Raw genomic sequence first — 26,315 nt, 5'->3', positions numbered from 1 at the left:
GGTAATTCGTGACTAACTAACAACGTAAGCATTACGAAACTTCTAAACGATCAAATAAGCCACCTCTAGCAAATAAGCCATAACATTTTTGTTAACCAAATTCGACACTCATTGACCTCCATACAAAAACGAATCGCTTGGGTGAGCGGAAAAAAAACGAAATACGCTACCTGCTGGAGAAGACAGTTATGGCCCCAGTTATCCCCGCTGAGGTATAATAATGGCGCGTTCAAATGCTAGTCGGAACTAGGAAACTCGGAAATGTCCGACTTGTTGATTCGTTGAACCAACCAGTAAGCAACTTGAACATTTCCGAGTTTCCTAGTTCCGACTAGCATATGAACGCGGCATAAGAACGGGTTGTCCCTCTCGGTTCGCCTCCTCTTCTCTGGCAAGTACTCAATCAGGCCAGGGAAAGATGGCGACCCGAGTCCTTCAGAATGTGGGAAACTGCCTAAAACAGACGAGAAATGGAGTCTGGACGAACGGACAAGTCATACTTTCAATCAGGTTAGTTGGATATTTGTATGAGAAAAGTCAAATTGAAAGTAAATATGCATTTGATCGTTTATTTTAGAAGTTAACAACTCTTCACCCTTCCCACTAAGCCAGTGCTATAGTGCTAACTTTGTTAGCTAGCTATCTAATTTTAACGGAAACTGTTTACCTTTTAAGAATCAAACGGAAACAAACTGAGTAAAACGAAACGAAACAGGGAGGGACCTACCTGAATTTATCCAATAGAAACTCTCGTTTTCGTTGAAAAACGTTTTCCGTTTGGCGTAAGCAGTTTCTGTTGCAAAATGATTTGCAACTGAATCGTTGTAATGAATACACCCCTTTTGACACTGGGATGCGAAGGATAGCCAGCTAACTAAGGCTAAGCTAGTAGCTTAACACTAATAAAAGGTTGTTCATGACTTGGTAGGACATTTCTACAAAACTATTGCAAATAACTTGCAACGTATCGACACTTTAAATGTGTTTTGCACAGTTTATATATAATACTTGTTCTGTCGTTGCAAATCAGTGCACATGACAACTATTTGCAGAAAATCTGCCCGTGTAATTACACTGCAGGCTAGTTGGCTGCGTATTAGTAAATTTGTAGCATACAAGGAAATCCAATCAACATCTCTTTCAAGGTCATAAAGTGTTGGGGAACGTTACTTTTAAAAGTAACTCATAAGGTGACTGCCATTAAAAGTAAGTCGTCACATTACTTTTGCGTTACCAAAAACAGAAAACCCTCAAATGCCTTGCGCGTGATGGTCTTTGTTATGCCAAGTAGAGGGCGCACACTACTTTAGAATGGCTCGCCTGCTTAGGACCAGAGGTGTGGACTCGAGTCACATGACTTGGACTCACACGTTTGATGACTTGAGACTCGACATGGTATAAAATAACTTGAGACTTGACTTCGACATGGAGCCTCAATACTCGGGACTCGACTTTGACTTGAGACTGATGACTTGAAATTATTTGTAACGTTTTGTCACTCATTTTGTGGCACAGATTCTCCGTGGATTAGGCTACTCTCCACGCAGCCACAGACAGTATAGCGATTGCAAATAACTGATTGGCTAGTGAAACACACTCTGCCCTCTGATTGGACCAACTGTCAATCAACACAGGTCCAGTGAGCTAGCACAGTGAGGTTTTGGTGGGTCTAGTGTGAAACTGAATGGAACTCCCTTCCATATTGCACCACCAAACCTGGTTTAAAAAACAGATAAAGCAACACCTCACAGCACAACGCCTCTCCCCTATTTCACCTAGATAATTTGTGTGTATGTATTCATATGTAGGCTACGTGTGCCATTTTTAAATGTATGTAGATCTGTCCTTGAGCTGTTCTTGTCTAGTAATGTTCTGTATTATGTCATGTTTTGTGTGGACCCCAGGAAGAGTAGCTGCTGCTTTCGCAACAGCTAATGGGGATCCTAATAAAATAGCAAATAGGGTCTGAATACTTATGTAAATGTTCTATTTCAGTTTTGTATTTGTAATAAATGCACTGTATTTTTATATCTGACTAACATTTTTTTTAAACAAAAAAGTCAACCTTATAGACCCAAGGTCTCGATTTGTAGTTGAACAAGTCATTGCGTGTGTGTATGTATGTATATATATATATATATATATATATATATATTTTTTTTTTTACTTGATTTGAAAAAAAGCGCTTGACTTGCTCTTAGAATGTATGACTTGGACTTGACTCGACCCGTTCTACTTGGGATTTGACTTGAGACTCAGACCTTGTGACTTGAGACTTGCTTGTAACTCTAATTACAGTGACTTAGTACTCAAGGGATATTCAAAGTGGAACGTGCCGTTAAGCACCTAAAGAGTTGTCTGCGCCACACTGTCAGCAGCACTGATGTAATCGGACATCATGGGAGAGCTCAAGACCGAGATCTGTCAGATTTTCTTATAGTTGTTTTAGTAAATTGAATCGTGTATTTTGCAATAAACAATGTCTTATTTTTTTAATCACATTACATTTACATTTTTACATTTTAGTCATTTAGCAGACGCTCTTATCCAGAGCGACTTACAGTTAGTGAATACATATCTTTTTATACTGCCCCCCCCCGTGGGAATCGAACCCACAACCCTGGCGTTACAAACGCCATGCTCTATCAACTGAGCTACATCCCTGCCGGCCATTCCCTCCCCTACCCTGGACGACGCTGGGCCAATTGTGCGCCGCCCATGAGTCTCCCGGTCGCGGCCGGCTGCGACAGAGCCTGGATTCGAACCAGGATCTCTAGTGGCACAGTTACCACTGCACCACTCAGGAGTCTCTGAGTGACATTATTATTTGGCCTTTGTAGTTCAGCAGCCTATATTGAAATGTACAGTGGGGGAAAAAAGTATTTAGTCAGCCACCAATTGTGCAAGTTCTCCCACTTAAAAAGATGAGAGGCCTGTAATTTTCATCATAGGTACACACAAAAATCCAGAAAATCACATTGTAGGATTTCTAATGAATTTATTTGCAAATTATGGTGGAAAATAAGTATTTGGTCACCTACAAACAAGCAAGATTTCTGGCTCTCACAGACCTGTAACTTCTTCTTTAAGAGGCTCCTCTGTCCTCCACTCGTTACCTGTATTAATGGCACCTGTTTGAACTTATCAGTATAAAAGACACCTGTCCACAACCTCAAACAGTCACACTCCAAACTCCACTATGGCCAAGACCAAAGAGCTGTCAAAGGACACCAGAAACAAAATTGTAGACCTGCACCAGGCTGGGAAGACTGAATCTGCAATAGGTAAGCAGCTTGGTTTGAAGAAATCAACTGTGGGAGCAATTATTAGGAAATGGAAGACATACAAGACCACTGATAATCTCCCTCGATCTGGGGCTCCACGCAAGATCTCACCCCGTGGGGTCAAAATGATCACAAGAACGGTGAGCAAAAATCCCAGAACCATACGGGGGGACCTAGTGAATGACCTGCAGAGAGCTGGGACCAAAGTAACAAAGCCTACCATCAGTAACACACTACGCCGCCAGGGACTCAAATCCCCCTGCTTAAGCCAGTACATGTCCAGGCCCGTCTGAAGTTTGCTAGAGTGCATTTGGATGATCCAGAAGAGGATTGGGAGAATGTCATATGGTCAGATGAAACCAAAATAGAACTTTTTGGTAAAAACCCAACTCGTCGTGTTTGGAGGACAAAGAATGCTGAGTTGCATCCAAAGAACACCATACCTACTGTGAAGCATGGGGGTGGAAACATCATGCTTTGGGGCAGTTTTTCTGCAAAGGGACCAGGACGACTGATCTGTGTAAAGGAAAGAATGAATGGGGCCATGTATCGTGAGATATTGAGTGAAAACCTCCTTCCATCAGCAAGGGCATTGAAGATGAAACGTGGCTGGGTCTTTCAGCATGACAATGATCCCAAACACACTGCCCGGGCAACGAAGGAGTGGCTTCGTAAGAAGCATTTCAAGGTCCTGGAGTGGCCTAGCCAGTCTCCAGATCTCAACCCCATAGAAAATCTTTGAAGGGAGTTGAAAGTCTGTGTTGCCCAGCGACAGCCCCAAAACATCACTGCTCTAGAGGAGATCTGCATGGAGGAATGGGCCAAAATACCAGCAACAGTGTGTGAAAACCTTGTGAAGACTTACAGAAAACGTTTGACCTGTGTCATTGCCAACAAAGGGTATATAACAAAGTATTGAGGAACTTTTGTTATTGACCAAATACTTATTTTCCACTATAATTTGCAAATAAATTCATTAAAAATCCTACAATGTGATTTTCTGGAATTTTTTTCGCTCTATTTCTCTGTCATAGTTGACGTGTACCTATGATGAAAATTACAGGCCTCTCTCATCTTTTTAAGTGGGAGAACTTGCACAATTGGTGGCTGACTAAATACTTTAGGAGAAATGCATCCACATTATGATAATAAAGAAAGATGTATAAATAATATCCCATGTCCAAGAGAAATTCCATATTAAACTATCGAAATGTCTGATGAATGCAAAAAAAAAAGTAGCAAAGGAACATTGTCCATAAATCAAAACCAACATTTAGGCAGCTTTATGAAAATAAATATACAGTGCATTCAGAAAGTATTCAGACCCCTTGATCTTTTCCATATTTTGTTACATTACAGCCTTATTCTAAATGGATTAAAAATATATACATTTCTCATCAATCTACACACAATACCCCATAATGCCAAAGCAAAAACAGTTTTTTTAGAATGTTTTTCAAATGTATAAAAATAAAATCGGAAATATGACATTTACATACAGTACCAGTCAAAAGTTTGGACACCTACTCATTCAAGGGTTTTTCTTTATTTTTACTATTTTCTACATTGTAGAATAATAGTGAAGACATCAAAACTATGAAATAACACATATGGAATCATGTAGTAACCAAAAAAGTGTTAAACAAATCAAAATATATTTTAGATTTTTCAAATAGCCACCCTTTGCCTTGATGACAGCTTTGCACACGCTTGGCATTCTCTCAACCAGCTTCATGAGGTAGTCACCTGGAATGCTTTTCCAACAGGCTTGAAGGAGTTCCCACATATGCTGAGCACTTGTTGGCTGCTTTTCATTCACTCTGCAGTCCAACTCATCCCAAACCATCTCAATTGGGTTGAGGTCGGGTGATTGTGGAGGCCAGGTCATCTGATGCAGCACTCCATCACTCTCCTTCTTGGTCAAATAGCCCTTACACAGCCTGGAGGTGTGTTTTGGGTCATTGTCCTGTTGAAAAACAAATGATAGTCCCACTAAGCGCAAACCAGATGGGGTGGCGCATCGCTGCAGAATGCTGTGGTAGCCATACTGGTTAAGTGTGCCTTGAATTCTAAATATATAATCGACAGTGTCACCAGCAAAGCACCATCACACCACCAACTTTGAAGAATCTCAAATATAAAATATATTTTGATTTGTTTTACACTTTTTTTGGTGACTACACGATTCTATATGTGTTATTTCATAGTTTTGATGTCTTCACTATAATTCTACAATGTAGAAAATAGTAAAAATAAAGAAAAACCCTTGAATGAGTAGGTGTGTCCAAACTTTTGACAGATACTGTAAGTATTCAGACCCTTTTACTCAGTACTTTGTTGAAACACCTTTGGTAGTGATTACAGCCTCGAGTCTTATTGGGTATGATGCTACAAGCTTGGCACACCTGTATTTGGGGAGTTTCTCCCATTCTTCTCTGCAGATCCTCTCAAGCTCTGTCAGGTTGGATGGGGAGCGTCGCTGCACAGCTATTTTCAGGTCCGGGATCTGGTTGTCCTGAAGCCACTCCTGCGTTGTCTTGGCTGTGTGCTTAGGGTTGTTGTCCTGTTGGAAGGTGAACCTTCGCCCCAGTCTAAGGTCCTGAGCAGGTTTTCATGAAGGATCTCTGTGTACTTTGCTCCGTTCATCTTTCCCTCGATCCTGACTAGTCTCCCAGTCCCTTCCGCTGAAAAACATCCCCACAGCATGATGCTGCCACCACCATGCTTCACCTTAGGGATGGTGCCAGGTTTCTTGTTTCTCATGGTCTGAGAGTCTTTTAGGTGCCTTTTGGCAAACTCCAAGCGGGCTGTCATGAGCCTTTTACTGAGGAGTGGCTTCCGTCTAGCCACTCTATAATGGTTGTTCTTCTGGAAGATTCTCCCATCTCCACAGAGGAACTCTTGAGCTCTGTCAGAGTGACCGTCGGGTTCTTGGTCACCTCCCTGACCAAGGCCCTTCTCCCCTGATTGCTCAGTTTGGCCGGGAGGCCAGCTCTAGGAAGAGTCTTGTTGGTTCCAAACTTCTTCCATTTAAGAATGATGGAGGCCACTGTGTTCTTGGGGACATTCAATGCTGCAGAAATATTTTGGTACCCTTCCCCAGATCTGTGCCTTTACACAGTCCTGTCTTGGAGCTCTACGGACAATTCCTTCAACCTCATGGCTTGGATTTTTCTCTGACATGCACTGTCAACTCTGGGACCTTATGTAGATAGGTGTGTGCTTTCCCAAATCATGTCCAATCAATTGAATTTACCACAGGTGGACTCCAATCAAGTTGTAGAAACATCTCAAGGATGATAAATGGAAACAGGATGCACCTGAGTTCAATTTTGAGTCTCATAGTCTGAATAATTATGTAAATAAGGTTTTTCTGTTTTTTATTTTTAATACATTTGCAAACATGTCAAAACACCTGTTTTCACTTTGACATTATGGGGTATTGTGTGTAGATTGATGACAATGTTTTTATTTAATCAATTTTAGAATAAGGCTGTAACAAAATGTGGAAAAGGGGAAGGGGTCTGAATGCTTTCCGAATGCACTGTACATATTAAAGCCACCAAATACAGGCTATTAAGTCACAACAAGCCTGACTTGAAATGTTGACATGAAAATTAAAATAACTACTGACCACGAATGCATACTTTCAGATAAATCCTAAACACAATGCATTGAAATAAATGGCACACTATCAAAGGAATTACATACAATCTTTAAAGACGCATGGAAGTCAAACAAACTTGACCAAAGGTGGTGAAAATCACAAAGTGGGCTACAAAATAAAAATCTACACATTTCAAAGGTCCGCGCCGGGTTCAGCACCTGGGACAGGTCATCTTGAGCATCTTGAGCTGCAATCTTATGTGTAGCTCTGGGCTATGGTATCTCAAGTAATATTGACAGACACAATATCTCCTTTACAATTCCTTTAATAAAGATTTTTTTTTAATCATTATTTTATTAAATTACAAGGAGGCCACCAATCTGTTTTACAGCTGGACACCGCTCAAATACAAAAAGAACTGGCTACCAATCTGTTTTACAAACCGATACAAACTGGGTGACGATATGAAAACTTATGTTGTGAGTTAGCAATAGGCCTTTTCAAAAGGAAAACCTAGGCCTACACATTAGGTTGCAACATTCATGACTCAAAGTCAAAATAAAACTGGCAGCTCACCTTCAATCACATTCACACCTGACCTGACCTTGGTTATTTCACTGCTTTCCTCCAAAGTAGCGATTATAACGCAGGAGGAAGAGTCTCTCAAAGCGTCTGTCAGAGAGCTGGTTCCTCTTTGGAGTCAGGACAAGACTACCAAGGCTGAAAAGTCTCTCCACAGGCACACTGGATGGTGTTGGGAGTGTTGACTTTTAAAGAAGTCTGCTTGATCCTGGGAAATTTTTTCAATGGATCTGTCCCTGTAGCTGACTTCAGATTCTCAGTGATCTCAGTTTCCACCGTCGTCGTGAGTGTTGTCCAACTCAAATGCAAAAAAAGTCATTCTCGCAGGCACGTGATGGAGGCGCTGGTGGTTCGTGCAGTGTTTCCTCAGCGGAGAGTGCACATCTTGAACTTGGGAAGCGTCACCGCAGCCAGCCAAAGCCTCAGTCTTGATGGCCTGCAAGATTAGATTTACATCAAATAAATTACAAAACTTTATAAAACCGTTCGATTTCCTAGATGTGCGTGTGTCTCTTATGTCAAGGTTGAAACGTTTAAATACTAAATTGATAATGGAAGAAACAAAAATATACCTTGTGGGAAAGAACAATGAGGTGTGCTGAGGCACAATTGTTATTGAATAGGCCTATTAGAATGAACAAAAACCTGCGTACCTGGACTATGGCATCTGGGAGGCCAGCTGTCATACGGTTGTCCTTCAATGCCACGGTTTTAGCCATCAGGACCTCAAGTGTTGGCTGTAGAGTACCATAAATGCCGTTGTTTTCCCCTTGAAGGATATCCAAGGCCATCGAGAGCGGCTTCAGTACCAGGCCGCACTCTTTCAGGAACTGGTATTCTCTGTCTGTGATGCACTTGATGCCCAGTCCGGTGCAAATGTGACTCAAGTCCGCTATGGGCATGTCAGTGACCCTGCACAGGACATTGTGAAATGAGTTCCACCTCGTAGTGGGTACCAGAAGCTTTCTCCTGCTATACTCCTCCAAGCTCTCTGATGCCACCGTTGATCGACTAACCTTGGTCCACAGGGCCGAACACTTTCCAGTGGCGCTCCTGTACACAGCTTTTCAATCACCATTTGCCTTCAGCCATTTGTCCACGTCATTACTTGATATAAGATTAAGGGTGTGGGACTCGCACCTGTCATGTGGCGGGAGAACAATCAGTTGGTTGTCGTCGTTGGAATCCATGTCGCAACCACCGGTGAGCACTCAATCTAAATCCGCAAAGGTAACATCTTCACTCTTCTCTTCCTCTTTATCGTCAACCTTAAACATTTTAAATGCTTTCACAAAATTGGAACCGTTGTCAGTGACGGTGGCAGTCATTTTTTGACTCAGGCCATATGTGAATGAATCTGCTCTATTTTTTATTTTTTTTATTTTATTTAACCTTTTATTTAACTAGGCAAGTCAGTTAAGAACACATTCTTATTTACAATGACGGCCTACCCCGGCCTCCCCTAACCCGGACAACGCTGGGCCAATTTGTGCGCCGCCCTATGGGACTCCCGATCACGGCCGGTTGTAATACAGCCCAGGATCGAACCAGAGTCTGTATTGACGCCTCTAGCACCAGCAATCGTATCATACGTGTGTCTTCCCCTGACTCTTCTGCATGTAATCGTAGCTTTCCCGTGCTGCAAAGTAGAGGGATGGATCCAGTGGGCTGTCATTCCCATACATTGTGTTGTGTGCTGTCCACAAGTCAGCTGTGGTTGAAACGTATTCCAAGCCATCAAAGTTGTTTGCAGTTCTGTCTCCATCTCTGAATAGGCTTTGTCAAGGTAGCTAGCAAATGTCTATCTGTCAGACACTGTCCCCTCCCTGTTACGTGTCATAGGGATCTTCTTTATAATCTTACAGAAAGATCTCCTCCACAACATAGCCAGCTACAAGTTCATTTAGTTCTCTCGGGGGACCGGTTTAACCCAACAGAAATCTAGCATTTGCTGTTTTGGAGCAGAAGCCATGTCATCCTAAGCATCAACGGCAATCGGCTGGCGTGGGTCTTTCTCCACCAGTCTTGTGGAGCTTTGTTGGCCAGAAGGTGCTTCTTGATATTTGAAGTTGAGTTCTTTGCAGTTTACAAGTGCTTATCCCAGAGGCACAGTTTGCATTTTATGATGTTTTTTCTCCTTTTCTTCTACCAATTCAAAATCATGTAAATACTTCCACAATGTAAAGGCTGTTGTTTATGCCATCTTGCTAGCTAGCTTCCTTCTACAACGTTCTTGAAGAAACAGAAAGAAAAAAACGGGAAAAAAGGAAACAATTTAAATGTAACAATTTGCTTATTTGAAAAGTAACTAACTGATTACTTAAATGTAAAATCTAACGTGTTAAGTTACTCGTTACCACAAAGTAATCTGAGTACCCCAACACTGGTCATAAATACATTACTACTGTTTTGTACGTCGCATCTGTGTTCATAACTATATTCAATGATATTAACAAAGATATTTAACCAAAGATAGTTCATCTGTGTCGTTTTCAATGGAAGCAGTGGGCAAAACAAGCGAGGAGGTTGGCAGAGCCAAGCACGAGCTAGCAAGATCCTATTGGCATGTTCTAGCATATATTAGCATATTTCCGTTAGGGAATGCCTTCTCTGTGAAGTGCCCGTGTGCAATAACTCAATTCGCCCTTGCACTCCTTGTAAACAATGACTTTTTTTTTTTTTTTTTTTTTTACTTTGGCCAACAGTCTTGTCTACAAAACTTAGTGCACTCTGTACGTAACATCTTTTAGTTTTGGGAACAGAACTGTATTGAGATCAGGCTTTTCTTTGATGAGAAAATCAGCAGAATGTCGGCCCAGTTCAATCTCACTCCATACATTACCACTGCCGGCCACTGGGCTTCCTCTCCTCACCATAATTGGTGGGGAGTGGAAATTCCAACCGGATGCTTCAGATTTATACATCCGGTGAAACATCTGGCTCCTTGTTCTATCTGTGAAATTAATGTCTACTGTATTTCCTCTATGAAGTTGTCACAGACAGTAAACTTTGTTGAGATGAGCTAACGTTACTGTGGTGGCTTTAAACGATGTGCCAACACTTTAACTAGGCCACTTCTATAGTCGCCTTTACAGGGTTTGTTCCAATCCATTTTCCCATGTGTCCAAGAAAAGGCAAACCCGTTTTGGTGATTTCTGATATCATAAAACATCTATCAATCACAGCACGTTTTTGGACTCATTCAGCAGTTTTTACTAGATTTTAAGTACAACACCATTGGAAATTAATGTTGAAAGGTCCATTTTATATTCCTAAAACTTAAGCTGAAAATTATTTTACCGCTGCTTCCTGTTGACAAGACATTTTGATAAATAGCTGAATGTCAAAACAGTATTATTGTGTCCAAATCAATAACCAATATGCAGAAACAGTTTGTGATATATTGAAAACCTAACCCTAAAATGTACTATCTACACACACATGTGCAACAGTAGTAATCATATTACTTGTATTTTTTTAAACAAGCACCTTATAAACTTCACACGCACCAAAGCCCTGTTTTGACAAGTGGCAATAAATCACTCGTATCGGTTAGGGGGGAAATGGGGTTGTATGCGCTTTTGAAACTACCACACCTTAAAAACCACATGGAAACGTGAGATATTTCAATCTGAAAATAATATTTACATCACTGGTTAGAAGATAATTAGTTTAAGACAGTCATCTAAATTCTAGAATATCGGATGGAGATTCTGAGAGGCTGCTGAAACGGGGCAGAAACAAATCAGTTGCTTTGTTATTTAACTTAAACAAATCACGACCCGGCATTGGATATCAACACTGACAATGGTTGGCTGTTAATTAAGTGATAGTTTGACTCTCAAATCGGTGTATTGGTGTGCGCAGAGTTCGCACAAGGTGCTTGAAGTACTTGGATTTAGCACTCTGAAATTCAAGTACTTTAATACCTTGAAACTCAGACATTTTCTCAAGTTGGTACTTGAAAAGTACTTTAATTAAAATGAGAGGAGAACAGAAAATGATACAATTTGTTAATATGAAAAATATTTTTTAAATGTATTGGTCTTACAAAAGCAAAAATCTCACGTGTTTCGCGCTCTGGTTGCCAAGCGAGCTTGCTCATTCCACCCACACTGCCACTCAGCCAGGCAGGTACAGAACTAACTGATGAGGCGCCGCCAAACGTCACAACGACAGCTAAAATGCCAGGAAAATGTAGATTCAACCCTGCCTGGCAGGATATTGATGTTTATGAATGGGTTTTCCAGACCCAACCAACCCACACCGTGCAAGGTGCAAAAGATGTGTCAAAGACTTTGACATTGCAAGCATGGGTGAATCGGCCCTGAAGAGCCACATGAAGCGGGAAAGACACAAAGCTGCAGCCCAGGCTGGCGCCAGTTCTACATTGTGACTTTTTCTCTGCAACAACCTCCAGAGCTTCAGCACAACCAGACCAACAGGTAAAGAAATGTTTCAAGTATGAATTAGAATTAACTACTAGCTAACGTAAGCAAACCAGAGTTTACCAGCTGAAGCTAGCTAGTTAGTTAGTTCTCTTAGCTAAGGGAGCTGAAGTATTAAACGATTTCTAGATAACTATAGCACTTTATCTTTGCCTACTTCAAGGCAGGTGATCTGGGAGAGTGAGTGTGTTGAATGATTTGGACGAAATGATGCTAGCCAGCAAACGTTAGCCAACTTGGCTAAAATAGCAAGCTAGCTAACTAACATTGAGTAGTCAGCTAGCTAGCTAAATGTTAGCAAGCTATCTTGCAAGACATTTTTAATAAACATAACTTGAAACCATGGTTTTAATTACCATTGTTGTTCTATTTTATATATGGTATGTCTGTTCAATGATAATATAGCTACTGGCATTGGTTTGAAGGGGATGTGAAAATACATGCAATATGTAGCATAGGCTATGGGTTTAAGGGTTGAAGATGAAATGTAAGAGGTAGTTGGCTATACACTGAGTGTACAAAACATTAAGGACACCTTCCTAATATTGAGTTGCACCACCATACCCCGTTCAAAGGCACTTTAAATATTTTGTCTTGCCCATTCACCCTCTGAATGGCACACATACACACTCCATTTCTCAATTGTCTCAAGGCTTAAAAGTCCTTCTTTAATCTGTCTTCTCACCTTCATCGAAACTGACTTGAAGTGGATTTAAGAAGTGACATCAATAAGGGACCATAGCTTTCACCTGGATTCACCTGGTCAGTCTGTCATGGAAATAGTTGGTGTTCTTAATGTTTTGTACACTGTGTAAATGTCAAGTAAAGGGACCCACCCATACACAAAAAATGTATGCACGCATGACTGTAAGTCGCTTTGGATAAAAGCGTCTGCTAAATGGCATATTATTATTATTATTATTATTATAGTCATTACAAAAACAACCTAACATGAGCTGAATTTCATTGTTTTTAAGGTGTTGTGGATGTCTTTTCAGAAAGACCATCCACAAGAAAAGTTAATTATTGCTATTTGTTTTCTTGCTCTCAGAATCCTCCACAAACCTCTCTTCATGGGTCTGAAACAACGATTCATGGCGCACAGAGATCCTATGGACAATGAAGAGTTTCGTCTCCCACTACTCCTGCAAAAGTGCAGAGGACAATGCCGCAATTTTCCCCTTTATGTGTCCGGACAGTGCTATTGGCAAGTCATATACAGTGGGGAAAAAAAGTATTTAGTCAGCCACCAATTGTGCAAGTTCTCCCACTTAAAAAGATGAGAGAGGCCTGTAATTTTCATCATAGGTACACGTCAACTATGACAGACAAAATGAGAAAAAAAATTCCAGAAAATCACATTGTAGGATTTTTTATGAATTTATTTGCAAATTATGGTGGAAAATAAGTATTTGGTCACCTACAAACAAGCAAGATTTCTGGCTCTCACAGACCTGTAACTTCTTCTTTAAGAGGCTCCTCTGTCCCCCACTCGTTACCTGTATTAATGGCAGCTGTTTGAACTTGTTATCAGTATAAAAGACACATGTCCACAACCTCAAACAGTCACACTCCAAACTCCACTATGGCCAAGACCAAAGAGCTGTCAAAGGACACCAGAAACAAAATTGTAGACCTGCACCAGGCTGGGAAGACTGAATCTGCAGCTTGGTTTGAAGAAATCAACTGTGGGAGCAATTATTAGGAAATGGAAGACATACAAGACCACTGATAATCTCCCTCGATCTGGGGCTCCACGCAAGATCTCACCCTGTGGGGTCAAAATGATCACAAGAACGGTGAGCAAAAATCCCAGAACCACACAGGGGGACCTAGTGAATGACCTGCAGAGAGCTGGGACCAAAGTAACAAAGCCTACCATCAGTAACACACTACGCCGCCAGGGACTCAAATCCTGCAGTGCAGACGTGTCCCCCTGCTTAAGCCAGTACATGTCCAGGCCCGTCTGAAGTTTGCTAGAGTGCATTTGGATGATCCAGAAGAGGATTGGGAGAATGTCATATGGTCAGATGAAACCAAAATATAACTTTTTGGTAAAAACTCAACTCGTCGTGTTTGGAGGACAAAGAATGCTGAGTTGCATCCAAAGAACACCATACCTACTGCGAAGCATGGGGGTGGAAATATCATGCTTTGGGGCTGTTTTTCTGCAAAGGGACCAGGACGACTGATCCGTGTAAAGGAAAGAATGAATGGGGCCATGTATCGTGAGATTTTGAGTGAAAACCTCCTTCCATCAGCAAGGGCATTGAAGATGAAACGTGGCTGGGTCTTTCAGCATGACAATGATCCCAAACACAGTGCCCGGGCAACGAAGGAGTGGCTTCGTAAGAAGCATTTCAAGGTCCTGGAGTGGCCTAGCCAGTCTCCAGATCTCAACCCCATAGAAAATCTTTGGAGGGAGTTGAAAGTCCGTGTTGCCCAGCGACAGCCCCAAAACATCACTGCTCTAGAGGAGATCTGCATGGAGGAATGGGCCAAAATACCAGCAACAGTGTATGAAAACCTTGTGAAGACTTACAGAAAACGTTTGACCTGTGTCATTGCCAACAAAGGGTATATAACAAAGTATTGAGAAACTTTTGTTATTGACCAAATACTTATTTCCCACCATAATTTGCAAATACATTTATTAAAAATCCTACAATGTGATTTTCTGGATTTCTTTTCCTCATTTTGTCTGTCATAGTTGACGTGTACCTATGATGAAAATTACAGGCCTCTCTCATCTTTTTAAGTGGGAGAACTTGCACAATTGGTGGCTGACTAAATACTTTTTTCCCCCACTGTACCTGTGGGGAGAAGAAGATGGCCTACATGATCAGTAATGCTCTTGCACCTTACTTTCGGCACCACCTCCTGGACAAGTTGCAGAAGAATGGTTATGTGCTGATTTTTGATGAATCGCTGAACAAACCACTTCAGCTCATGCAAATGGTTGTCCATGTAAGGTTTCTAGACCCCACAACCAACAAGGTTACCACACTACCTGGACTCATCCTTCATGGGACATAGCACAGCTAAGGACTGTCTTTCTCACTTCACAGAGTCGACAGATGATAAACTTAACATGTCTCACCTCCTCCAAATTTTGATGGATGGACCAAATGTTAACCACAAGTTTTACAGAGAATTCACATCTAATGTCCTTGCAGAAGCCACAGACAGAGGGCTAATTGCCATTGGAACATGTTCCTTGCACAGTGTCCACAATGCGTTTCGAAATGCATTTGACTTCATAGACTGGGACATAGAGGGCACTTTAAATGCTTTCTATAGATTGACACATGACGTCCCTGCAAGGTGAGATGATTTTGTGACAATCACAGGTTCCTCAGTTTGGTGCAGGTCATGTTCTTCAAACTACCATCTCTATATCAAATATAAGTTTATTTGTCACATGAACACGACACAAGGTGTAAACGTTACAGTGAAATGGTTACTTAGATATTTGCATAGTAGCAATGTCAAAAATAGAAAATGTCCAGATAAAATATTTTATCATTATTAGATGATGCTTACCCAGACACACTTTATCTAAATTGATGGGTCATGTGAAAGAAATGCTATAACCACCCCCCAGCCACATCTAGATAAGTGGATGGGTCACTATTGTCTAGAAACACATGTTAATGAAATACAATAGATGGCCGTAATCACCCCCAGACACACTTGGCTAACTTGATGGGTCATGTAATCATCTGGCGAAGTGGAGTCTTTTGTTTAGACATGTAGCTAGCTAGCTAGCTAAACAATGAACCATTATCCCTACTCATAGCTGCAGTACAAACGGATTGTCATAGCTAGCCACCATGCATGAAACGCTGTAGTATGAATCTGCAGTCTAAAGCTAACCAACTAGGTTCAATGTTAGCGAGCTAGCTAACATTAGGCTATAACTAGCAATGCAAATGGATTCTAAAATACTAATAATATTACTGCACAGATCATACACATAATGTTCACTAGCTAGTTAACAGTACGCTTTAACTTGCAATGAAAACTACTTTCTGACAAAATTAGAAACATATCTGAATGTAGCTAGACTCTTACCCGTATACATGGATGAACGCTTCACGGCAGACTGGAACCACTGTAACTAAGTAAGACGTCCTGTGTCTTTTCCGTTTTGTTTGTAACTAGCTACAGCTTGTTTGGCCCGTTGTGTCAAGTCACTCTGGTTCACACTGACCGTGTGCAGAAAGAAAGCCAACTTTTTCCCACTGATCTTTGTCGATAGCGCCTGCTAAATTCAGGGCAGCAAAGTTGTTGAGAGCAGTAGCAACACTGCTCATGTTCTAGACAGAAACGTTTCATGGCAGACCAATCCAAACTCATCTCTGGGCATGTCCAGCCTATTCATTATCTCAGCCAAACATGGCTAGCTTGAAGGTTCCTGTCTTTTTCCGTGGCTAAACAAACTATGCTCGTAAATGAACAATTTTATTAGTGTTTACCGATGTCATACAAGTTTGTTATTAAGGCACGTGAAAGTTCACGTTCCTGAAGGCATTTCTGCCCAAAGAAATGTATTATGTTCAAATGCCTCTCCTGTGAAGTAGTGACGTGCAACATACGCCTACTTCTTGAAACGGGTCACATATTGACATAGGTTGTGGCCTCAGGTCCTATAGCGCTAACCTTGGAAAAGTAATTCCAATTTCTACTCCTTCCTTTATTACTAATAGGAATAGACCAAATGGTGCAGTTCTATGCAATCATATAGCCATACCAACTATATCAATATCAACCATCAGATATGGCCTGCAACCACCTGATTTGATCTTATTTGAATGAATACACCAGATAAATGTTTCTACTGGTCTCTTCGCCCAAGACATTAGTGACCATTGCCCAGTTGTTTGTGTTAGAGATGTAAGAATACAAAATCTAAGCCTCGTCTCATCACAAAGAGGAACTTGAAAAACTTCAGTGAACAGGCTTTTTTACATGGTCTTTAGTGACGTTGATTGTATTTCAGCTATCCCTGAACCTGATTTAGCTTTGCGCCTTTTTGCAGATGTCTTAAATACTATTGTGGATAATCATGCTCCCTTCAAAAAAGGGTTAAAGGTAGATCGAATGCCTGGTACACTCCGGAATTATCAGAAGTCATTTATAAAAGAGATTATGATTGGGTCAAGGCCAGGAACACAGGCTTAGGCCCGGACTGGCAAGCTTTTAAGCAACTGAGGAATCATTGTGTAATACAAATCAGAAAGGCTAAATCTGATTATTATGTAACCACTCTTTCTTTCGGATTGTAATGGTAACCCGGCTAAAGTCTGGAAAACTGTAAAATCCCTGAAGGGTTCTACTTCCTCCTCTGTGCCACAACAAATTAATCCTGGCTGGATTACAAAAATAAAGCCAGAATTTATGCATTTAATCACCATTTTATTTCAGCGGGCTATCTCTTTGAAATAACTTCTAAGCCTATTCACAATGATATTGGGCTGGATGCTGATAGGGGAAACTTGCTGAATGATCAGAGAAATGATAGTCAAAGCTTTTCTTTTAGGCCATTTACAGAAAAATAAGTCCTGGATGCTTTGCTAGCAATAGACAACAAGAAGTCCACAGGGGCCGACCAATTGGATCTTGGTCTGCTTAAGTGTGTAGCGCCCATAATTCGCTAGATGATTACATGACCCTATGAAATAACACACATGGAATCAGTAACCAAAAAAGTGTTAAATAAATCAAAATATATTTTATGTTTTAGATTCTTCAAAGTGTCACCCTTTGCCATGATGACAGCTTTGCACACTCTTGGCATTCTCTCAACCAGCTTCACCTGGAATTATTTTCCAACAGTCTTGAAGGAGTTCCCACATATGCTGAGCACTTGTTGGCTGCTTTTCCTTCACTCTGCGGTCCAACTCATCCCAAACCATCTCAATTGGGTTGATGTCGGGTGATCTGATGCAGCACTCAATCACTCTCCTTCTTGGTCAAATAGCCCTTACACAGCCTGGAGGTGTGTTGGGTCATTGTCCTGTTGAAAAACAAATGATACATTCCACAAATTAACTTTTAACAAGGCACACCTGTTAATTGAAATGCGTTCCAGGTGACTACCTGATGAAGCTGGTTGAGAGAATGCCAGGAGTGTGCAAAGCTGTCATCAAGGCAAAGGGTGGCTACTTTGAAGAAACTCAAATCAAAAATATATTTTGATTTAACACTTTGTTGGTTACTACATGATTCCATATGTGTTATTTAATCGTTTTGATGTCTTCACTATTATTCTACAATGTAGAAAATAATAAAAATTAAGAAAACCCTTGAATGAGTAGGTGTGTCAACTTTTGACTGGTACTGTTTGTTACACAGTGCAACCCGAAAGTATTCAGACCCCCTTTTCCACATTTTGTTAACAGTGTAACAAAGTTGTGAATGCACAGTGTCCTCTGAAATCCTCTTTTGATTTGATCTTATTTTAACCAACTTGCTTCTGATGTTTTTGCTAATGATATACCCTAAGTGATCACTGTGCTGTTTCCTGTGTAAGGGATGGTCAAATTCCTAAACTACCTCCACGTATCATCATGAAAAGAAACTGGAAGCAGTTTGATATTCTGGGTTTTTTACATTATGTTTTTGACATTGCCTGGAATAGAGTTGAATTCATCCCTGATGTTGAATTAGAATTTTCTTACTTCCACAAAGCATTCCAGGATGTATGCAACAAGCATGCCCCTTTCAAACAATACAGAATTAATGGCAGAGACAACCCTTGGTTCTCAGATTAACTAGCTGAAATCATAAGGAAACTAAATGCTATGTGAGCTAAAGCAAGAGGGTCTGATTCAGCTCATGATTGGATAGCTTTTAAACACCTTCTAAATCAGGGTGTTTCTATGAGCTGAAAGCAGACCACTACCTCAAATATACTGCTGATAATCTGGGTAATCCTTACAAATTTCGGCAAGTAGTGAAAGGTTTGGAATGCAAAAAAGATGCACAGCTTCCTAAAGACATATTGAGACCGCTGATGTACATTTTTATTCTCTTCTCAAGTGGCAGCAGTTTGACTTTAATAATAATAATAATAATAATAATAACTTTGGCTTTTGAAAACGATCAAGCAGCTTTTAACATCATTCATTCAACAGAGTCTATTCAATTTTAAAGCTCGGTCCAACGCTAAACATTCTGAGAGCCATGTCATTGCTACTGGCTCAAATAGCTGACCAATCAGCCTGTTACCAACCCTTTGTAAACTTTTGGAATAAATTGTTTGACCAGATACAATGCTATTTTACAGTAGACAAATTGACAACAGACTTTCAGCACGCTTATAGGGAAGGACATTCAACAAGCACAGCACTTACACAAATTACTGATGATTGGCTAAGAGAAATTGATGATAAAAAGATTGTGGGGGTTGTTTTGTTAGACTTCAGTGCGACTTTTGACATTATCAATCATAGTCTGTTGCTGGAAAAACTTGTGTTATGGCTTTACACCCCCTGCTACAGTGGGGAGAACAAGTATTTGATACACTGCCGATTTTGCAGGTTTTCCTACTTACAAAGCATGTAGAGGTCTGTAATTTTTATCATAGGTACACTTCAACTGTGAGAGACGGAATCTAAAACAAAAATCCAGAAAATCACATTGTATGATTTTTAAGTAATTAATTTGCTTTTTATTGCATGACATAAATATTTGATCACCTACCAACCAGTAAGAATTCCGGCTCTCACAGACCTGTTAGTTTTTCTTTAAGAAGCCCTCCTGTTCTCCACTCATTACCTGTATTAACTGCACCTGTTTGAACTCGTTACCTGTATAAAAGACACCTGTCCACACACTCAATCAAACAGACTCCAACCTCTCCACAATGGCCAAGACCAGAGAGCTGTGTAAGGACATCAGGGATACAATTGTAGACCTGCACAAGGCTGGGATGGGCTACAGGACAATAGGCAAGCAGCTTGGTGAGAAGGCAACAACTGTTGGCGCAATTATTAGAAAATGGAAGAAGTTCAAGATGACGGTCAATCACCCTCGGTCTGGGGCTCCATGCAAGATCTCACCTCGTGGAGTTGCAATGATCATGAGAACGGTGAGGAATCAGCCCAGAACTACACGGAAGGATCTTGTCAATGAGCTCAAGGCAGCTGGGACCATAGTCACCAAGAAAACAATTGGTAACACACTACGCCGTGAAGGACTGAAATCCTGCAGCGCCCGCAAGGTCCCCCTGCTCAAGAAAGCACGTATACAGGGCAGTCTGAAGTTTGCCAATGAACATCTGAATGATTCAGAGGAGAACTGGGTGAAAGTGTTGTGGTCAGATGAGACCAAAATCGAGCTCTTTGGCGTCAACTCAACTCGCCGTGTTTGGAGGAGGAATGCTGCCTATGACCCCAAGAACACCATCCCCACTGTCAAACATGGAGGTGGAAACATTATGCTTTGGGGGTGTTTTTCTGCTAAGGGGACAGGACAACTTCACTGCATCAAAAGGACGATGGACGGGGCCATGTACCGTCAAATCTTGGGTGAGAACCTCCTTCCCTCAGCAGGGCATTGAAAATGGGTCGTAGATGGGTATTCCAGCATGACAATGACCCAAAACACACGGCCAAGGCAACAAAGGAGTGGCTCAAGAAGAGCACATTAAGGTCCCGGAGTGGCCTAGCCAGTCTCCAGACCTTAATCCCATAGAAAATCTGTGGAGGGAGCTGAAGGTTCGAGTTGCCAAACGTCAGCCTCAAAACCTTAATGACTTGGAAAAGATCTGCAAAGAGGATTGGAACAAAATCCCTCCTGAGATGTGTGCAAACCTGGTGGCCAACTACAAGAAACGTCTGACCTCTGTGATTGCCAACAAGGGTTTTGCCACCAAGTACTAAGTCATGTTTTGCAGAGGGGTCAAATACTTATTTCCCTAATTAAAATGCTAATCAATTTATAACATTTTTGACGTGTTTTTCTTGATTTTTTTGTTGTTATTCTGTCTCTCTCACTGTTCAAATAAACCTACCATTAAAATTATAGACTGATCATTTCTTTGTCAGTGGGCAAACGTACAAAATCAGCAGGGGATCAAATACTTTTTTCCCTCACTGTATGCTTAAACATTGGTATAATATGATATATAATGCCATTTTGGGAAAACTGCTGCTGTCTTGGTTGGACCAAGTCTCTCTTGAAAAGTAGATTTGATCTCAATGAGACTATCCTGGATAAGTAAAGATTTTTAAAAAATATATATGGTGTCCTAACGCTGTCTTACGTCTTGTCCAGGAGTCTATCAGCATCCACCAATAGGAACCGTGAGGACAGCTGGTTCAAGTCTCTGTTCGTCAGGAAGGTCGACCCCAGAAAGGATGCCCACTCTCAACTACTGGCTAAGAAGGAAGACACCAACCTCTACAAAATACAGTGTAGGTTATCTCTCTCACTCACACACACTCAAGGGTTTGGTTGTGACGCCTGTGTGTCTACATTACAATGGCTTCATTGTGGGGTTTTTTAACACAGGATTAACATAGATTGAAAGGTGTTAGACTTTTTCCCCAGGCCACTGCCACACTGTTACATACTTAAACTCTTTCTCTTCTTTTACAGTTCACAATGTCAAGCCCGAGTGCCTTGATGCTTACAACAAACTTTGGTAAGATACCCCTACCTCCAACCAAACTCCATCTTTATTTAAAAGCAAATAACACTCGAACAGCAGCATTGTTAGACAATGGAGAGTCTGTAGTAAATGCTTTCGAAGATGTGTGTGAAAAGGTTAGGACAGAGTCACCAATGTTTACAGGGATTGTTCGTAGGATTGTCAACGAATATTTCATTTTTGTTTTGTTATGCGTGTCCTCAGTGAGGAGGTTCTGCCCTCCATCAACGCTGACTCTCACTACCCCTGTGAGCTGCTTGGCACCTGGAACACATGGTATGGAGAGCAGGACCAGGCAGGTAAGGACACACATACACACACATACAGAGACACACTCATATACATGCACACACACACACTCACCTCCTCTCTCTGTGTCCCAGTTCACCTGTGGAGATATCGGGGAGGCTACCCAGCCCTGACAGAGGTCATGAACAAACTCCGGCAAAATAAGGTTAGTAGGAAAGTTGGCTCACAAATGTCACTATATAGGGTTTCTATAATGAAAAGTAAGAAATTCCCGCACAGTACTTACAATACTGTGGTCTACTTATTACTTTGAAAGAAGCAGTCTGCAGGAATTTCGTCTTTTGAATCATGTTAGGTATACATTACAACAAACCTGCATATATCCAGATTTGGGAGTGCATTTCCTTTCCAGTTCTTGAACCATTACATGTGGTTTTGTAGGAGTTCATGGAGTACAGGAATGAGCGGGGGAAGATGTTGCTGTCTCGTCGTAACCAGCTGCTGCTGGAGTTCAGCTTCTGGAACGAGCCCACCCCCCGCCCAGGACCCAACATCTATGAGCTCCGCTCATACCAGCTCAGGGTTAGACTGACTTTCTCCATCTCTCTGTCTCACTTCATCTCACTCACTCTATATAATACTCATTCTCTCTTCTTCTTTCAGCCTGGAACTATGATTGAGTGGGGAAACTACTGGTAAGGCATCTTTTTTCTTATTGTTTTGTAGGTTTTGCATAAATGTCCTCCTTTTCATTTAATTTATTCAATGTCACTTTTCCTAGACACTGGTAGAGACAATGTCACTTGGTTCCTTCTATCATGTAGTTGATACACCTGTACGGTACCTCTGACCTGCACTTCCGTTGCATGACGTCTTGAGCATGACTGAAAATGGACGAGGGGTTATTATGAAGTGATTATTCGATATGGCGACTTTAAGTAGAATATGCCTGCTGTAATTTGTCAATTCAAATCACTGTTTGACAGAATTGAAATGACAGAACAACAATAAGGTACAATCTGCCTGTCAAATCCTTTTACGTGGGGGACTGAACAGCGATGCAGGAAATTGGATGATTAAAGCATTGCATTGATTCAAACATGAAATCGATAACTCAATGGTGAAATTTAAAAAAAATCTGTCTGAAGCAAGATAGTGTGTTCAGCAAAAGGTATCATCAGCATTCTCTCTGTGCTCTGTTGTAGTTATTTAATAAAGCGCAGGATGAACAAATGCTGTCATAAGGCTGTTTTGATTGGCTGCTGTGTGTCATGTGACATCAGCGTGTGTTCCTTGTGTATGGCAGGGCTCGGGCCATAGAGTTCCGGCAGCAGAACAGTGAGGCTGTGGGAGGGTTCTTCTCGCAGATCGGCAGCCTCTACATGGTGCATCACCTCTGGGGTAAGACGAGACAACCACAAGAATGACCCCTCTCTATCACCGCTCTCTACAGTTTATTTAGTAGGGTTCGCACAAGGTGCTTGAGGTGCTTAAAGTACTTGAATTTGTCACTCTGAAATTCAAGTACTGGAATACCTTGAAAATCAGACATTTTCTCAAGTTGGTACTTCAACTAACCTCTACGGGATCGGTGTCCCGTATACGGGACGGTTGAGCTAACGTGCGCTAATGTGATTAGCATGACTGTTGTAAGTAACAGCAAACTTTCCAGGACATAGACATGTCTTATATGGGCAGAAAGCTTAAATTCTTGTTAATCTAACTGCACTGTTCAATTTACAGTAGCTATTACAGTGAAAAAATACCATGCTATTGTTTGAGGAGAGTGCACAACAACAAAAAACTTATCACGGCAACTGATTTGATACATTCACCTCTGAAGGTAAATAATGTACTTACATTCAGTAATCTTGCTCTGATTTGTCATCCTGAGGGTCCCAGAGATAAAATGTAGCATAGTTTTGTTTGATAAAATCAATTTTTATATTCAAATGTAAGAACTGGGTTCTACAGTTTGAACCCTTGCTTTCTCTGGCTCCGCACCCACCCACCCCGCCCGGCCATCTAGATGTGTGAAAGTTAGTGTACAAGCTAATGATCCATCATGTATGACATTCCTGGAAGTGTATAAACTTACATTTTGTATTACCATATCATTTTTGTATGTTCTCTATAGTTATGTAGTTGAAAATGCATCAATTGACTAATTCGGCACATTTGGCCAGACTTGATACAAAATAGATCTGTATTGCAACGCTTCACTGTATCAATCTCAAACTTTGCACACACACTGTTTGGCCATCTAGTGGCCAAAATCTAAATTGTGCCTAAACTGCAATATTTTATTGTGGCCTTTCTCTTGCATTTCAAAGATGAAAAAAGGAAATAGAAAACAATTTTTTTTTGTTTGTATTATCTTTTACCAGATCTAATGTGTTATATTCTCCTACATTAATTTCACATTTCCACAAACTTCAAAGTGTTTCCTTTTAAATGGTATCAAGAAAATGCATATCCTTGCTTCAGGTCCTGAGCTACAGGCAGTTAGATTTCGGTGTCATTTTAGGCGAAAATTGAAAAAAAAAGGGTCCGATCCTTAAAGAGGTTAAAATGAGGAGAACATTTTAGAAATATGTATTGGTCTTATTAATTAATTTCCAGGATGACTACTGAGTTTTTTCTTCACGTATTTCGCGCTGTGGCGCCAGGCGAGCTCGCTCATTCCACCCACACTGCCACTCAGCCAGGCACAGAACTGACCTTTTTTGCAAAAAATGCGTCAGACTTTAACATTGCGAGCATGGGTGAATTGGCCCTGAAGAGCCACATGAAGGGGGAAAGACACAACGCTGCATCCTGCGCTGGTGCTAGTTCTACGTTGTAACTTTTTCTCTGCAACAAACTCCAGAGCTTTTTTTGCCAATCGCCTTATTCACGGGGCACCTGCGATATTCCGATTTATCAAGCGGCAGCCGTGCTCCTGCCGTTCTGGTAGCTGTTCACGTGCCGTTTTTCCTCACATAGTTCTCCCGACCGGTAACACTAAAGCTGCCAGTCAGAAGCAAGACCCTTTTTAGTAGCTATTAAGTAGTAGATTCCCAAATGCCCAATAAAAACAGTCATTAAGCTGGAATTGTGTAGTAATGCGAATAGGAAATGTCTGTTCACTAGTAGGCATGTCATCAGTGCTCATCACTAGTCAAATTACAAAATCATCAGTACTGACTTACCATTCATGTATGTAGTAAATAAGTACTGAAACAACATATTATTGAGTAGAACTTGGAAGGTAGTGACGACTAGAAACAATTGCACAATATGAACTATTACAAATTGGTCCTTGAAAATAATTATTAGTGCTTGAAAAAGTACTTAAGTCCTTGAATTTGACTTGCCACTGTCAGAACAAACCCTGATTTAGGGCAGTGTTTCTTAATCCTGGTGCCTAAGCTTTACACACCTTATTCAAATAATCAATTAATCATCAAGACTTTGTGGAACCAGGTGTGTAGTACTAGGGCAAAAACTAAAATGTCCACCCCTTTGGGTCCCCAGGACCAGGATTAAGTAACACTGGGTGACATGGAAATGTACCTGGGACACATTTTGCACCAACTCAATTATTATAGTTTCAGATGGGTTATCCAACATGTCTGGTTTGAATTAATGCCTTATTTTGTTGAGTTGTACATACACTGTACGTACTCAACAAAATACAGTATCAACAAAATAACAAATCAACTATACAGCATGGACATTTCTCAGTGACTTTGATATGAATGCTTTCTGTGTATTGTCTGTTTCTAGCCTACAAAGACCTCCAGTCGAGAGAAGACACCAGGAACGCAGCTTGGCAACATGACGGCTGGGATGAGGTTGTCTATTACACAGGTCAGTTGGCTGTCTTTCTGTGCATCTCACTCTTGCTCTCTGTCCATCCTTCTTCAAGCTAACATATGAAGCGCTGAAAGTGTAGTAATATGTTTGTGACCCTCTTCATTCCTCTCCTCTGTCAGTTCCGCTGATTCAGCACATGGAGTCCAGAATAATGATCCCCATGAAGACCTCCCCTCTGAAGTAAGACCTCCCCTCTGAAGTAACCCCTACCCCTGCCAGCACCCAGGGGAGATCCCGACTACCAAGCCCACCACCACACTGAAACATAGAGAACGTAACTGACCAACAGAGTGTGCTCTCACTGTACTTCCAGGAGTTTCAGCAATGACATCCACATGCTTGAGACTTCTGGTTTCACTTTGATATCCTTTTTGTTTTTGTCTTTCCTGTGTGGGCATAAAATGTCTTCGGTTAAAAACAGTCAAAATGACATGCGTACAGAATGTAGATAGTAGGGCTTTGACCAGACATGGAGATTTTATCATTAATTGTAAATGTCTAGTTGGACTGTCCCATACTGCTAGATAGGGGGACGGGATAGGAACGGTTTGTCAATGTATTAAATGTGAAATGCAGTGCTTTATTAAGATTAGTTGTACATATTGAATTAAACTTCTGATGAAAGATAA

The 26,315-nt window shown here is 41.1% G+C and overlaps 1 protein-coding gene across 1 annotated transcript; it reads left to right on the top strand.

Moving 5' to 3' along the window:
• Positions 1 to 26,315, top strand: LOC311142799 (protein NipSnap homolog 2-like). The gene is made up of 10 exons (XM_084178480.1): positions 1 to 510; positions 21,204 to 21,343; positions 21,528 to 21,573; positions 21,784 to 21,878; positions 21,963 to 22,033; positions 22,270 to 22,410; positions 22,492 to 22,523; positions 23,135 to 23,229; positions 25,597 to 25,680; positions 25,806 to 26,315. The coding sequence occupies exons 1-10, from the start codon at positions 419 to 421 to the stop codon at positions 25,868 to 25,870; spliced, it is 861 nt and encodes a 286-aa protein (XP_084034606.1). The 5' UTR covers positions 1 to 418; the 3' UTR covers positions 25,871 to 26,315.

Source organism: Coregonus lavaretus, assembly GCF_964263955.1.
Source record: "Coregonus lavaretus genome assembly, chromosome: 15".
Taxonomy (NCBI): Eukaryota; Metazoa; Chordata; class Actinopteri; order Salmoniformes; family Salmonidae; genus Coregonus; species Coregonus lavaretus.
This window is presented reverse-complemented; position numbering and strand designations above follow the sequence as displayed.

Coding starts and splice junctions, on each gene's coding strand:
- LOC311142799 (XM_084178480.1), top strand. CDS start 419: ATGGCGACCCGAGTCCTTCAGAATGTGGGAAACTGCCTAAAACAGACG. Junction 22,034..22,269: donor ACAAACTCCGGCAAAATAAG/GTTAGTAGGAAA, acceptor GTGGTTTTGTAG/GAGTTCATGGAGTACAGGAA. Junction 23,230..25,596: donor CATGGTGCATCACCTCTGGG/GTAAGACGAGAC, acceptor GTCTGTTTCTAG/CCTACAAAGACCTCCAGTCG.